The 13,516-nt window shown below is 37.3% G+C and overlaps 1 protein-coding gene across 2 annotated transcripts in view; it reads left to right on the top strand.

Annotated features, from left to right (window-relative positions):
• Nucleotides 1-13,516, top strand: part of slc28a1 (solute carrier family 28 member 1) — a 40,624-nt gene that overhangs the window by 25,518 nt on the left and 1,590 nt on the right. The window contains exons 14-17 of one of the 2 annotated variants that reach the window (XR_009825341.1): nucleotides 57-254; nucleotides 5,456-5,537; nucleotides 5,628-5,707; nucleotides 5,775-5,838. Coding sequence is in view for 1 of the 2 variants with exons in the window: in XM_062042543.1 (XP_061898527.1) it covers nucleotides 57-254; nucleotides 5,456-5,537; nucleotides 5,609-5,707; nucleotides 5,775-5,880 (485 nt within the window). In the remaining variant the exon portion in view is untranslated. Of the gene's footprint in view, nucleotides 1-56; nucleotides 255-5,455; nucleotides 5,538-5,608; nucleotides 5,708-5,774; nucleotides 5,881-13,516 lie in introns of those variants that run through there. The other variant, XM_062042543.1, reaches the window with a different exon arrangement.

Genomic DNA, 13,516 nt, shown 5'->3' on the forward strand with positions numbered 1-13,516 from the left:
CTTTATAGTGACATTGTCATCCGAACACTTCCTGATCGCCACTTTTTACCTTGCAGTTATTCTGCTCATACATCTTCATGCCCGTGGCCTTCATGATGGGAGTCCCGTACGAGGAGAGCTTCACCATAGCCGAGCTGATCGGCACCAAGCTTTTCCTCAATGAGTTTGTGGCCTACGAGAAGTTATCCACGTTGAAGAGCAACAGACTCAAGGGGCTGGATGCAGTTATTGACGGGCAGAGACAATGGGTTTCAGTGAGTATAACCTTTCATCTAAAACAGGGGTGTCAAACTCAAATACAGAGCGGGCCACAATTTAAAACTGAACAAAGCCGCAGGCCAAGGTTGAACAAAGTAACCATTTAATAGGGACCCAAACAAGTTTTGCATTGAATATTGAACAAGCAAGGCTTATATAACTTTAGAGTGACATGCAAAATCGAGTTTCAAATAATAATAATAATTCAAAAATATCAATGGCATATCAAATAAAATTTAAATACAAATTGAATGCCTCTTTTCTATTTGCAGCCTTCTGAGGTAAATATCACAGGCTAATAATAAATTTGAAAATAAAATAACAATAATGAATGAATCAAACATTCAAGCCTTGAAGTAGCAAGAGAAAGTGCATGAATAAAACGTTAATTATTGCTCAGTTTGCTACTCTGATTTGCTTTAACACTGAATATGGAACAAGCAACGCTTATATAACTTAATAGTGCAAAATAAACTTTCAAAAAACAAACGAAAAAACATCAATGGTATGTTAAATTAAATGTAAATAAAAAATTGAATGCCTCTTTTCTATCTGCAGCCTTCTGAGGTAAATATCAACATTAACTTTTTCCACAGGCTAATAAATTTAAAAATAAAATAACAATGAATAAATCAACCATTCAGGCCTTTTTACTGCTCAGTTTGCAACACACTGATCTAATCTGATGTGCCCGAGCCAGATACCTGGCATCTTTTCTGGGATGCTAGTTCATTAATGTCGGGGCTCAGGTGAGCGGGGTTGGGGGGGCGGGGTTTGGTGGTAGCGGGGGGTGTATATTGCAGCGTCCCGGAAGAGTTAGTGCTGCAAGGGGTTCTGGGTATTTGTTCTGTTGTGTTTATGTTGTGTTACGGTGCGGATGTTCTCCCGAAATGTGTTTGTCATTCTTGTTTGGTGTGGTTTCACAGTGTGGCGCATATTTGTAACAGTGTTAAAAATGTTTATGCGGCCTTCTCAGTGTGACCTGTATGGCTATTGATCAAGAATGCATTGCATTCACTTATGTGTGTGTAGAAGCTGCATATATCATGTGACAGGGGCCGGCACGCTGTTTGTATGGAGGAAAAGGAGACGTGACGACAGGCTGTAGAGGACGCTAAAGGCAGTGCCTTTAAGGCACGCCCCCAATATTGTTGTCCGGGTGGAAATCGGGAGAAATTCGGGAGAATGGTTGCCCCGGGAGACTTTCGAGAGGGGCACTGAAAATCGGGAGGGTTGGCAAGTATGAGTATTAGTGGTGAATGCGGTGTTACAGCGGCACCGCCGCTGTATAATACCGGCGGGCCAGCTCTAATGTTAATTTGATATTGCCTCAAGGGCCAAATGAAATTACACGACGGGCCAAACACTCCTGTTATATAGAGGATCTTTGACTAGCGTATTTAATAACAAGACACCTGTTATATGAAGGATCTTTGACTAGTGTATTTAATAACACAACAATCCTGTTATATAGAGGATCTTTGACTAGTGTATTTAATAACACAACACTCCTGTTGTATAGAGGATCTTTGACTAGTGTGTTTAATAACACAACACTCCTGTTATATAGAGGATATTTGATTAGTGTATTTAATAACACAACACTCCTGTTATATAGAGGATCTTTGACTAGTGTATTTATTAACAACACTCCTGTTATATAGAGGATATTTGACCAGTGTATTTAATACCAAGACTCCTGTTATATAGAGGTTATTTGACTAGTGTATTTAATAACACAACACTCCTGTTTTACAGAGGATCTTCGACTCGTGTATTTAATAACACAACACTCCTGTTATATAGAATATCTTTGACTAGTGTATTTAATAACAAGACTTCTGTTATATGGAGGATCTTTGACTCGTGTATTTAATAACACAACACTCCTGTTATATAGAGGATATTTGACTAGTGTATTTAATACCCAGACTCCTGTTATATGGAGGTTATTTGACTAGTGTATTTAATAACACAACACTCCTGTTATATAGAGGATCTTCGACAAGTGTATTTAATAACACAACACTCCTGTTATATAGAATATCTTTGACTAGTGTATTTAATAACAAGACTCCTGTTATATAGAGGATCGTTGACTCCTGTATTTAAAAACACTAATCCTGTTATATAGAGGATCTTTGACTAGTGTATTTAATAATACACTTTCCATTTACATAGATACTATTTGACTAGTGTATTTAATAACTCAACACTCCTTTTATATAGAGGATCTTTGACTAGTGTATTTAATAACACATTTTCCATTTATATAGATAATATTTGACTAGTGTATTTAATAACTCAACACTCCTGTTATATAGAGGATCTTTGACTAGTGTATCTATTAACAACACTAGTGTTATATAGAGGATCTTTGACTAGTGTATTTAATAACAAGACTCCTGTTATATGGAGGTTATTTGACTAGTGTATTTAATAACACAACACTACTGATATATAGAATATCTTTGACTAGTGTATTTAATAACAAGACTCCTGTTATATAGAGGATCTTTGACTTGTGTATTTAAAAACAACAATCCTGCTATATAGAGGATCTTTGACTCGTGTATTTAGTAACACGACACTACTGTTATATAGAGCAGTGTTTTTCAACCTTTTTTAAGCCAAGGCTAATTTTTTGCGTTTAAAAAATGCGGAGGCACACCACCGGCAGAAATCATTAAAAAAACGAAACTCAGTTGACAGTAATAAGTTGTTGTCACAATTGTTGGATATTACTTTAAGCCATAACCAACCATGCATCAATATAGCTCTTGTCTCAAAGTAGGTGTACTGTCACGACCTGTCACATCACGCCGTGACTTATTTTGTGTTTTTTGCTGTTTTCCTGTGTGTAGTGTTTTAGTTCTTGTCTTGCGCTCCTATTTTGGTGGCTTTTTCTCTTTTTTTGGTATTTTCCTGTAGCAGTTTCATGTTTTCCTTGGAGCAATATTTCCCGCATCTACTTTGTTTTAGCAATCAAGAATATTTCTGGTGTTTTTATCCTTCTTTGTGGGGACATTGTTGATTATCATGTCATGTTCGGATGTACATTGTGGACGCCGTCTTTGCTCCACAGTAAGTCTTTGCTGTCGTCCAGCATTCTGTTTTTGTTTACTTTGTAGCTAGTTCAGTTTTAGTTTCGTTCTGCTTCGTCTTCCTTAAGCTTCAATGCCTTTTCTTAGGGGCACTCACCTTTTGTTTATTTTTGGTGTAAGCATTAGACATATTTTTACCTACACACTGCCTCCCGCTGTTTCCGACATCTACAAAGCAATTAGCTACCGGCTGCCACCTAATGATATGGAAGAGTATTACACGGTTACTCTGCCGAGCTCTAGACAGCACCGAGACTCCACAACAACACATAATTTGCAGACTATAATTACTGGTTTGCAGAAAATATTTTTAACCCAAATAGGTGAAATTAGATAATCTCCCACGACACACCAGACTGTATCTCACGGCACACTAGTGTGCCGCGGCACAGTGATTGAAAAACACTGATATAGAGGATCTTTGACTTGTGTATTTAATAACAACACTCCTGTTATATAGAGGATCTTTGACTAGTATATGTAATATTATTATATGCAATACCAAATTCTTCAACTTTTAAAGGCCTACTGAAAGGAAATGTTCTTATTTAAACGGGGATAGCAGATCCATTCTGTGTCATACTTGATCATTTCGCGATATTGCCATATTTTTCCTGAAAGGATTTAGTAGAGAACATCGACGATAAAGTTTTGGTCGCTGATAAAAAAGCCTTGCCTGTACCGGAAGTAGCGTGATGTCACAGGTTGAAGGGCTACTCACATTTGCACATTGTTTACACCAGCAGCGAGAGCTATTCGGACCGAGAAAGCGACGATTACCCCATTAATTTGAGCCAGGATGAAAGATTTGTGGATGAGGAACGTGAGAGTGAAGGATTAGAGTGCAGTGCAGGACATATCTTTTTTCACTTTGACCGTAACTTAGGTACAAGGAAGGGCTCATTGGATTCCACACTCACTCCTTTTTCTATTGTGGATCACGGATTTGTATTTTAAACCACCTCGGATACTATATCCTCTTGAAAATGAGAGTCGAGAACGCGAAATGGACATTCACAGTGACTTTTATCTCCACGACAATACATCGGCGAAGCACTTTAGCTATGGAGCTAACGTGATAGCATCGTGCTTAACTGCATATAGAAACAGACGAAATAAGCCCCTGACTGGAAGGATAGACAGAAGATCAACAATACTACCAAACTCAGGACCTGTAACCACACGGTTAACGCTGTACCGCCTGGCGAAGCCTAGCAATGCTGTTGCTAATGACGCCATTGAAGCTAACTTAGCTACGGGACCTCCACAGAGCTATGCTAAAAACATTAGCTCTCCACCTACGCCAGCTCTCATCTGCTCATCACGACCCGTGCTCACCTGCGTTCCAGCGATCGACGGCACGACGAAGGGCTTCACCCGATCATCGATGCGGTCGGCGGCCCGTAGACGGAGGAAGTCAAGGTGAGGACAGCGGCGCACGTTGTAGCTTTCGACGACACCCCGGCCGCCATCAGAGTCGGCAAGAAACATGTATTTCCCCAAAGTTACGTACGTGACATGCACGTAGCGCCACGCACGTACGGGCAAGCGATAAAATGTTTGGAAGCAAAAGCTGTACTCACGGTAGCGTGTCTGCTATCCAACTCAAAGTCCTCCTGGTTGTGTTGTTGCAGCCAGCCGCTTATACACCGATCCCACCTACAGCTTTCTTCTTTGCAGTCTCCATTGTTTATTAAACAAATTGCAAAAGATTCACCAACACAGATGTCCAGAATACTGTGGAATTTTGCGATGAAAACAGAGCTGTTTGTATTGGGATACAATGTGTCCCAATACTTCCGCTTGACGTCACACGCAAACGTCATCATACCTAGACGTTTTCAGCCGGAAGATTAGCGGGGAGTTTAAAATTGCACTTTATAAGTTAACCCGGCCGTATTGGCATGTGTTGCAATGTTAAGATTTCATCATTGATATATAAACTATCAGACTGCGTGGTCGGTAGTAGTGGCTTTCAGTAGGCCTTTAAAGGATATGTTGGTTTTTTAGTGGTGCACAAATTACCACATATTTAATCAAAATAATGGTTTGATGTATACTGTTGAATGAAAACACTGTTCTTACTGTTACAGGTGCGATCAGAAATAATCACCACTTACGCTCTGTGTGGCTTTGCTAACTTCAGCTCCCTTGGCATCATGATTGGCGGCCTGTGTAAGTAGCACACATTACGCTATATTTGTCGTTCGAACGATGTTTGACACGGAGCATTTTCTCTTACAAAGCCTCTATATGCCCATCTAGAAGAAGTGATGTCTCAACTTTGGTGCTGCGTTCAATGATCACGGCCACATGTGTGTCGCTTGTCAATGCTTGCATTGCAGGTAGGCGCTTGTTGTTTGTTTCTGGCAGGGTGGCTTCTATCTTCTTACTTTGTTTGTTTCTCCTCAGGGATTCTCTTTGTCCCTCCACTGGACTGTGTGAATATCTTCCGTGAGTCGGCCTTTAATGGCACAGAAGCTAACTTGCAAACCTGCTGCAATGACCTCTTCGCCAGGTAGGCGTTTACTTCAAGTACCGTATTTTCCGGACTATAAGGCGCACTTAAAATCCTTTTTGTTCCTCAAAACTCGACAGTGCGCCTTATAACCCAGTGCGCCTAATGTAAAGAATACGTTTGGTTGAGCTCACCCACCTCTAAGCTTTTTTATTTGTTAACGATAAGTGTGACCAGTAGATGGCAGTCAAACATAAGAGATAAGTGTGGGCTGCACTATGATGGGTCTCAAGAAAACAACACCAACATTTTAAATGTTCCATTGAAAATATAGAACATTACACACGGCGCTCAAAAATCTATCAAAATGTTTTAGTACGACTTTGGTAAGCTATGAAGCCACACCGTTTGAAGAATTGTCGGCGTATTAAACATACGAGTATTATTATGGTGTGTGTATAAGGTAAGACATATTATTTGGCGTTTTGTTTTGCAATATCATGCCAAAGCAACTTTTCTTAACTTCTAGTACCCGCTGATCTGTATTTGGGATCTGCATAAATCCTGAAAAACTGCGCACGTCCGCGCCGTAGTTGATACGCTTCTTATTTTCCTCTATCTTCTTGTTATGTGACATTCATCCTTCGCTGTTGCCATTTCTAATACAAAGTAGTGTAAAGTTCTTATTTATATTTGTAGTGAGTTTACATGATTCACCCAAGGAACTTTAGTTAGAGTTACGGTCGGACACATTTCCGGTGTGGTTGTTTCCGGATGAAGAGATGCTGCTCCGTTATTGGTTTAAGTAAAGTCTGAATGTCATTAAAATATTTAGCTCCATCTTTTGACACTTCTTCCACTCCCGTCCGTGCACGCTACACCGCTACAACAAAAATGACGGGGAGAAGACGCTGCCGAAGGTGAGCCACGTAAATAAGACCGCCCACAAAACGGCGCATCCGGAAGCGACTGTCAGAAAGCGGTTTGAAGATGATCTGTAAAACATCATCTATGCAACATTTTGACCAAAGAACCACCATTACATGTTACTGTATGTAGACCACAAGGAAGTGTTTTCAATTTAGAAAAAAATAAATAATAATATAACTCCTATAATCCGGTGCGCCTAATATATGAAACAAGATAGAAAATAGACCATTCATCGGCAGTGCGCCTTATAATACGGTACTTCCTAAAATAAAGATTTCTTACGTCATTACACCTGGCATTTGGAGATGGAACCACAGTAACTGTTTCCTGCTTGAGTTTTCTCGCTAGGGCTGTGCATCTTTGTGTGGGGGTAATGATACGATTCAGAATCAATACTCGATTCAAAATCAATATTTTTCTAAAACATTGGGTGCCAGTGCTATGATTAACTACATTCCTCTGACAAATGTATGTTTTATTTAAGAGCAACTTGGTTTCGTTTAATACAATGCTACCCAAACATTTAATAAAGTCAAATATAAATAAAGCAACAAAATAAGTATCCAACACTTACTATATGATCTACCTGAGTGGCTGGATACGACAGATTAAAAAATATATATATACATATACAGTATATATATATATATACTGTATATATATTTTTTATGTTTTTGAATCGGTTAAAAAACTTCACAAATAAACTTTTTTTTTTTTACACCCCTTTTTGTGACGTGAAATAGAGGATCTGAACCAAATGGCCCAAACTATTATATTTACCCATTTGCACTTGCGGCACGGCTGTGAGACCATGCTCAGTGTTGGATTAGTTACTGAATTTTTTTTTTTTTTTTTTTTAATTTTAATTTTTTAAGGCCCCCTTTAATGCCCTTTTAGCCTTCATTTCAGTACTGTTATTGCACTGGAGAATAATAAAATCTGTTGATCAACTTGACATGCATTTGCATCACTGAACTCTGCTAAGCAATGTGGTCTACATACAACACACAAAGACAAAGATATGTTTCAAAGGGCCAATTTGTTTCAGGCCAGAACAAATTGACAAAACTATTTTAAATAGCTGCAACATAACATACATAAGTAACAAACAGCATAATAACAACATAGCTGTAAACCAAGGAAGGCACACACTACATACACAAAGCCTAACCAGGCGTTTTTTTCTCTCAAGGAATTCTGAAATAAAATTATGTCTGAAGCCCCGAACACTTTACACATTTCCCCAGTGTTAGTTTAGAGATAAGGAAAGATTGGCTTGGCCCACTAGCATCCCTCTTTATGTTTGTGAACTTTATAGTCTATACATTTAGAGTGATGTGATAATCAAACACTCTAGAAGTCTAGAATGAAAGAGCAACAGTATATAAGAGAATCGACAGAGTGTGTGTACCTTCAGTGCTGAATGATGAGCAGAGGCAGAGTTTGGATTGTTTTCTTTAGCTCGCTTTCCATTTTTATGTACTCACTGTCCAGGTGCCATTTGACTCCCGGTATCATGCTAATTAGCTGCCTGAAAGCGGGTGACTCCACTGTAAAAATAGCCTGCATGTCTTCTAGCACATACCTGTAATGGCTCTATCAATGTTGTCCTGGCTAGCAGTGCCTCGTTAAAATCCAGTGGCTGTTGCTTAGGGCGTGAAGTGTGTCTCTCTTTACTAGCTTCGTCGAAGCATGTTGCTTTTGTAGCTGTTTCAGCAGATTTGAATTGCTAGGATAGGATCTTTGATCCAAGACACAACTTACATTTAACTAAAATGTTCTTTTCTTTGTGGTCGACAAAAGAAAAGTAGTGAGAATATCTCCATGTTAAGAAACTCGGCTTCGGCTTCGCCATGATGTAAACACAGACACGCCCACTCCCACACACACACACATACACACACAGAGCGCGCCTCTTCTTCGTCGCCTCTTCTGCAGCGCTCCAATAAAACACACTCAGATCTTGTCAGTTTCTAGCCGATACTACATAAAAAATAACGTAAAATAAAGCAGTAACGCATCATAAAGTAACGGTAACTGAGTTACAGAATATAAAAAATAACGCGTTAGATTACTATTTACCGCCGAAAGTAACGGCGTTACAGTAATCCCAACCATGCTGACGTGCATTTTGCTATAAGGAGTGATTTGTTTCATTTGAGAGTAAAGATAAAAGCCAAATTTTTTTTTTTGTGTACCTTAACCCGCACTGCTATTTTCTTTCGTGTGTTATGTGTATGTACTGCCCTGCAGCATGATTGTTCATGATGTTTCATATTAGGTATACAGTATATAAACAATATACAATATAAATTATATAAATTTGGCCCACATTCTGACACATTCTAGACTCAGTGCAATGTAGGGTCCTTGCTAGCGGGCGCGGTGATAATGTCCCTCCAGAGTGTCAAGCAGTAAATTAAATAAGTTTCTTACGAGTATTGTAATCACTGGAGAACTAGAGGACAAGGATTTGCTAAAAATGCTACACACAGTAGAAAGATACAAGAAGTCATGCTAACCGCTATGCTTCAGCTCTTGAAAGTAAACAGGGGTGGTCGGATCGATACAAATCGACAGTAATGATGGAGTATAGTATCAGCACAGTATATGGTCAATACTACAGTGATTAAATTTATATTTTTTATCATCACAATTATTTTATTTTGTTTATTGTTTACAAACTCAGGGAATGTACACAGGAGGACTGTAAAGGCAAAAGTCAAATAATTAAAATCATAGTGTTTGATATTGTTAGGCAATGATTAAAAAATGATTCAACAAAGATTAAAATATAAAATTACATCATTCATCGATGTTGAAAATGTTACGTATCGGTATCAGCATTGGTATGACCAATACTGCCCTTGTTTATCTGGTATTAGTTTGATACCCACATTTGTAGTATCATCCAAAACAGAAGAATACAAGTTTAGTATATCTAAACAGTTTCAACAGAAAGTAAACAGCTATTAACAGTAAATTAGAAAGTTTTGAGAAAATAATACAAGCAGAAATGTTACCGCTTACGTCAGCAGCCAAGTTAGGAGCCTTTATAAACCATTTTAAAATGGTTCTTTTATCACTTAAAGTATATGCCAAAGTTTGTATTGCAATATAGATTTTAGGCCTTATTGTATCTCCCATTGCATAAAATTAGCTTGATCCCTCCTTCCGCCAGTTATTCATGATAATTGCACAATTGAAATCAATAGAAAAGCCGAAAAATAATTCACAGTACATAAAAAAAGTCCCTCCAGCTATTTTACCCACAGCGGAAATATAAGTCGTACTGATACCACAAAGATAGTAGAAAGGTTGCTATGGTAAATTTACCACGCCTGTTTTTCTTAAACATAGCGGCCACTAGAGGTCTGCCAACAATATCTGTTTTTTAGCTGAGGTCCATATGGGCCGCTGAGTATTCAGTTGTAATACACATGTCCTCCACTTGTGGCAGTAATGACAATCTCAAACAAACAGAAGAACTCTGGAGCTGAAGTCATAGAGAAGTTTCTTAAGTGCAAAAATTATAACTAAAGTGGAGAAGGTGTATTTTCATTTACACTTCATTTCATTAAAAGTTTATTTAAGATTCATATATATTATTATTATTTATTTATTTAGAATTTATTTATTTTAGCACTACATAATTGTATGCACATTTATTTTTCACAGTTTTTATGAGTGCCTTTTTTGCAGTATACTTGATTACTATATATTACTGGTATTACCTGTACCAAAATGTATTTCGGTACTTTTCGATACTTTTCAAAACAAAGAGGAACACAAAAGAAATTTGTTTTTGGCTTAATTTGAACAAAAAACATCAAACAATACGTTAAACATGGCAATAAAAGAACAATTTTAGAAGATTCAAATGAAAATAAAGGCGTTAGGCTTTTCTTGTTGCACTCAAAGAACAATTTACAAATATATAAAATATATAATATAAATACATATACAGTACATACATATGTATACCTTATATATATACATATACATACTGTATATACATATATATACTGTACATATATACACAAATATACGTATACATATATATTTATATAAATATATATATGTATATATATATATATATATATATATATATATATATATATATATATATATATATATATATATATATATATATATATATATATATATATATATATATATATATATATATATATATATATATATATATATATCTTATAATATATCTCTATAATATTTTAATAACAACTATTACATTAACAAACATTCCCCAAAAATGTTTTGTTGAAATAAAAATAAATACTTAAAAATCTGCTTGACGTATGATTTCAAAGCAAGTTATCCATCAAATTGTACATTGTAAAAATTACAATAAAAAAACAACAACATACAAACTGTGGAACCGTTTTTCCATTTACAGTAATAAGCTTTTTTTTTTTAGTGTACGTAAACAATATAATACAGTCGTCCCTCGCCACATCACGCTTTAGATAGCAGCTTCACCACAGCACATATTTAAACTTTTTTTCAACCATATGATACAATTTTTGGGTCAAAAATTAAGCATTTTCAAGCATAACAATTGATAAGTAAACTAAAAATATCAACACTACACTAGTTATGACCACTATAGGAGACCAAACCAATTAGAGTTCATAGTTCAGTATTGTGACCACTGATTGGCTCAGCTTCAGGCAGCATGTAGTTGTCTCTCGTTTATTGCTGTTAATTGGTTCCGAATATGACCGCGATTGATACGTGACGTAGGAATAATAAATTCTAATTTAAATATTTTCATAGCTACAGCATCATTTTTTTGAATTACCTTCTAAATAAGCACACTAGACATGAAATAGCAGCCTTTAGTCACCTTGATACCATTTTAATCCAATACAAAATAGTAATGCTGCCTAAAGGCTGAGCCAATAAGTGGCCACGATAGTAAACCGCACACTCTGATTAGTGTGTGTGTGTGTGTGTGTGTGTGTGTGTGTGTGTGTGTGTGTGTGTGTGTGTGTGTGTGTGTGTGTGTGTGTGTGTGTGTGTGTGTGTTTGTGTGTGTGTGTGTGTATATATGTGTCTGACTGCAGCGAGTCACCTCACTGAGAGATACAACCAGCTCCTTTATTTTAGGGCACTTATGTTCCAGTTCTGCACACATTTAATACAACATGATAAATACTAAGAACTAGAGGTGGATGAATCTTTGGGCACCTCACGATTTGATTACGATTACCATTCAGGAGCTACGATTCGTTTAAAAATCGATTATTGATGCATCTTTAATTTTGGTATATTGATGCAGTTTTACATTTCTTTTCGTTTTATTAAATAAGCGTTTATCACTTGCAACATTTGAAAACAGTGCATTTTTAATAGGAAACAGTTAAACTGGAACATAAGTGCCCTAAAATAAAGGAGCTGGTTGGATCTCTCAGTGAGGTGACTCGCTGCAGTCAGACACATTTTAGAAACAGTCTGCATTACTTTATTTACAATGAATAAATTGATTATCGATTTTTGACGTTTATTAATCGATTTTATAATCGTCCATGTCCGAATTGCGATTAATCTAAAAATCGATTATTCCCCCCCCACCTCTACTAATAACAATACTATGGCTGAAACTACACCGATAAGATATGTAGTAGGTAAAACACACATTGTTAAAGATATAACACAAATTGTAGCAATTTGTTACAAAATGTTGTCATTTCACTTGCATTAGTTGACGCTAATTGGGCAGTTTTAACTCCGCTAATATTTAGCATCAAGCAAAGCAGCTGTGTGCGCGTCTATGTATCTACATGTGCACTAAAGAGGAACTAGTTAGCTATATCTCCTGTCCATTTGACTGCTTGCTATTTCATCATTTAGCTAAGTTTGAAGCAAAGGTGACGATACTTTAATCATGCCACCTTTGGCGAGGCCTGTTTTAAAGCAGCGCTTGCAGCGTGGCACTTTTGTGTTGGAAGCATCCATCTTTATCGATAGTTTTGAAACCCAAATACTTTCATATTGTGCTTTCAGTAGAATTGCCTTTATTTGCCATTTTTCTTCCCAATTGCTGTTTCTGCTTGTGCGCTCTGTGAGCGTTTGCACACTGACACACTCAACATGCTCCTGCGCTCTATAAGTCACATGCGGATGAAAAAAAACAAAAACAGTATTTTTCAATGGCAGTATAGTACCGTTTTCCATTCTTAGTACCACGGTACTTTATTACTACCGATGTATCGTACAACCCTCCAACATATTTTACTTAAGCCTTGATAGTAATCTTTATGAACCTGCTCAGTGGCCTTGTGGTTAGAGTGTCCGCCCTGAGGCTGGACGGCCGTGAGTTCAAACCCCGGCCGAGTCATACCAAAGACTATAAAAATGGGACCTATTACCTCCCTGCTTGGCACTCAGCATCAAAGGTTGGAATTGGGGGTTAAATTACCAAATGATTCCCGAGCGCGACCACCGCTGCTGCTCACTGCTCCCCTCACCTCACAAGAGGTGAACATGGAGATGGGTCAAATGCAGAGGGTAAGTTCACCACACCTAGTGTGTGTGTGACTATCGTTGAGACTTTAACTTTAATAACACCTGCTTTTATATCATTTGACAAAGTTGTAAACTGCAAGTAGGTTAGGTATAATTATTGAATATAATTAAAATTAAGAGTAAGATTACTAATTCAGTGTTAATATTTGAGTGGGCTGCGGATCCCTCTGTAGTGGAAATGTTGGGGCCCGAGGTCAAAAAGGTTATTTTGTGGAAG

The sequence above is a fragment of the Entelurus aequoreus genome, linkage group LG03 (genome assembly GCF_033978785.1).
Source record: "Entelurus aequoreus isolate RoL-2023_Sb linkage group LG03, RoL_Eaeq_v1.1, whole genome shotgun sequence".
Lineage (NCBI taxonomy): Eukaryota > Metazoa > Chordata > Actinopteri > Syngnathiformes > Syngnathidae > Entelurus > Entelurus aequoreus.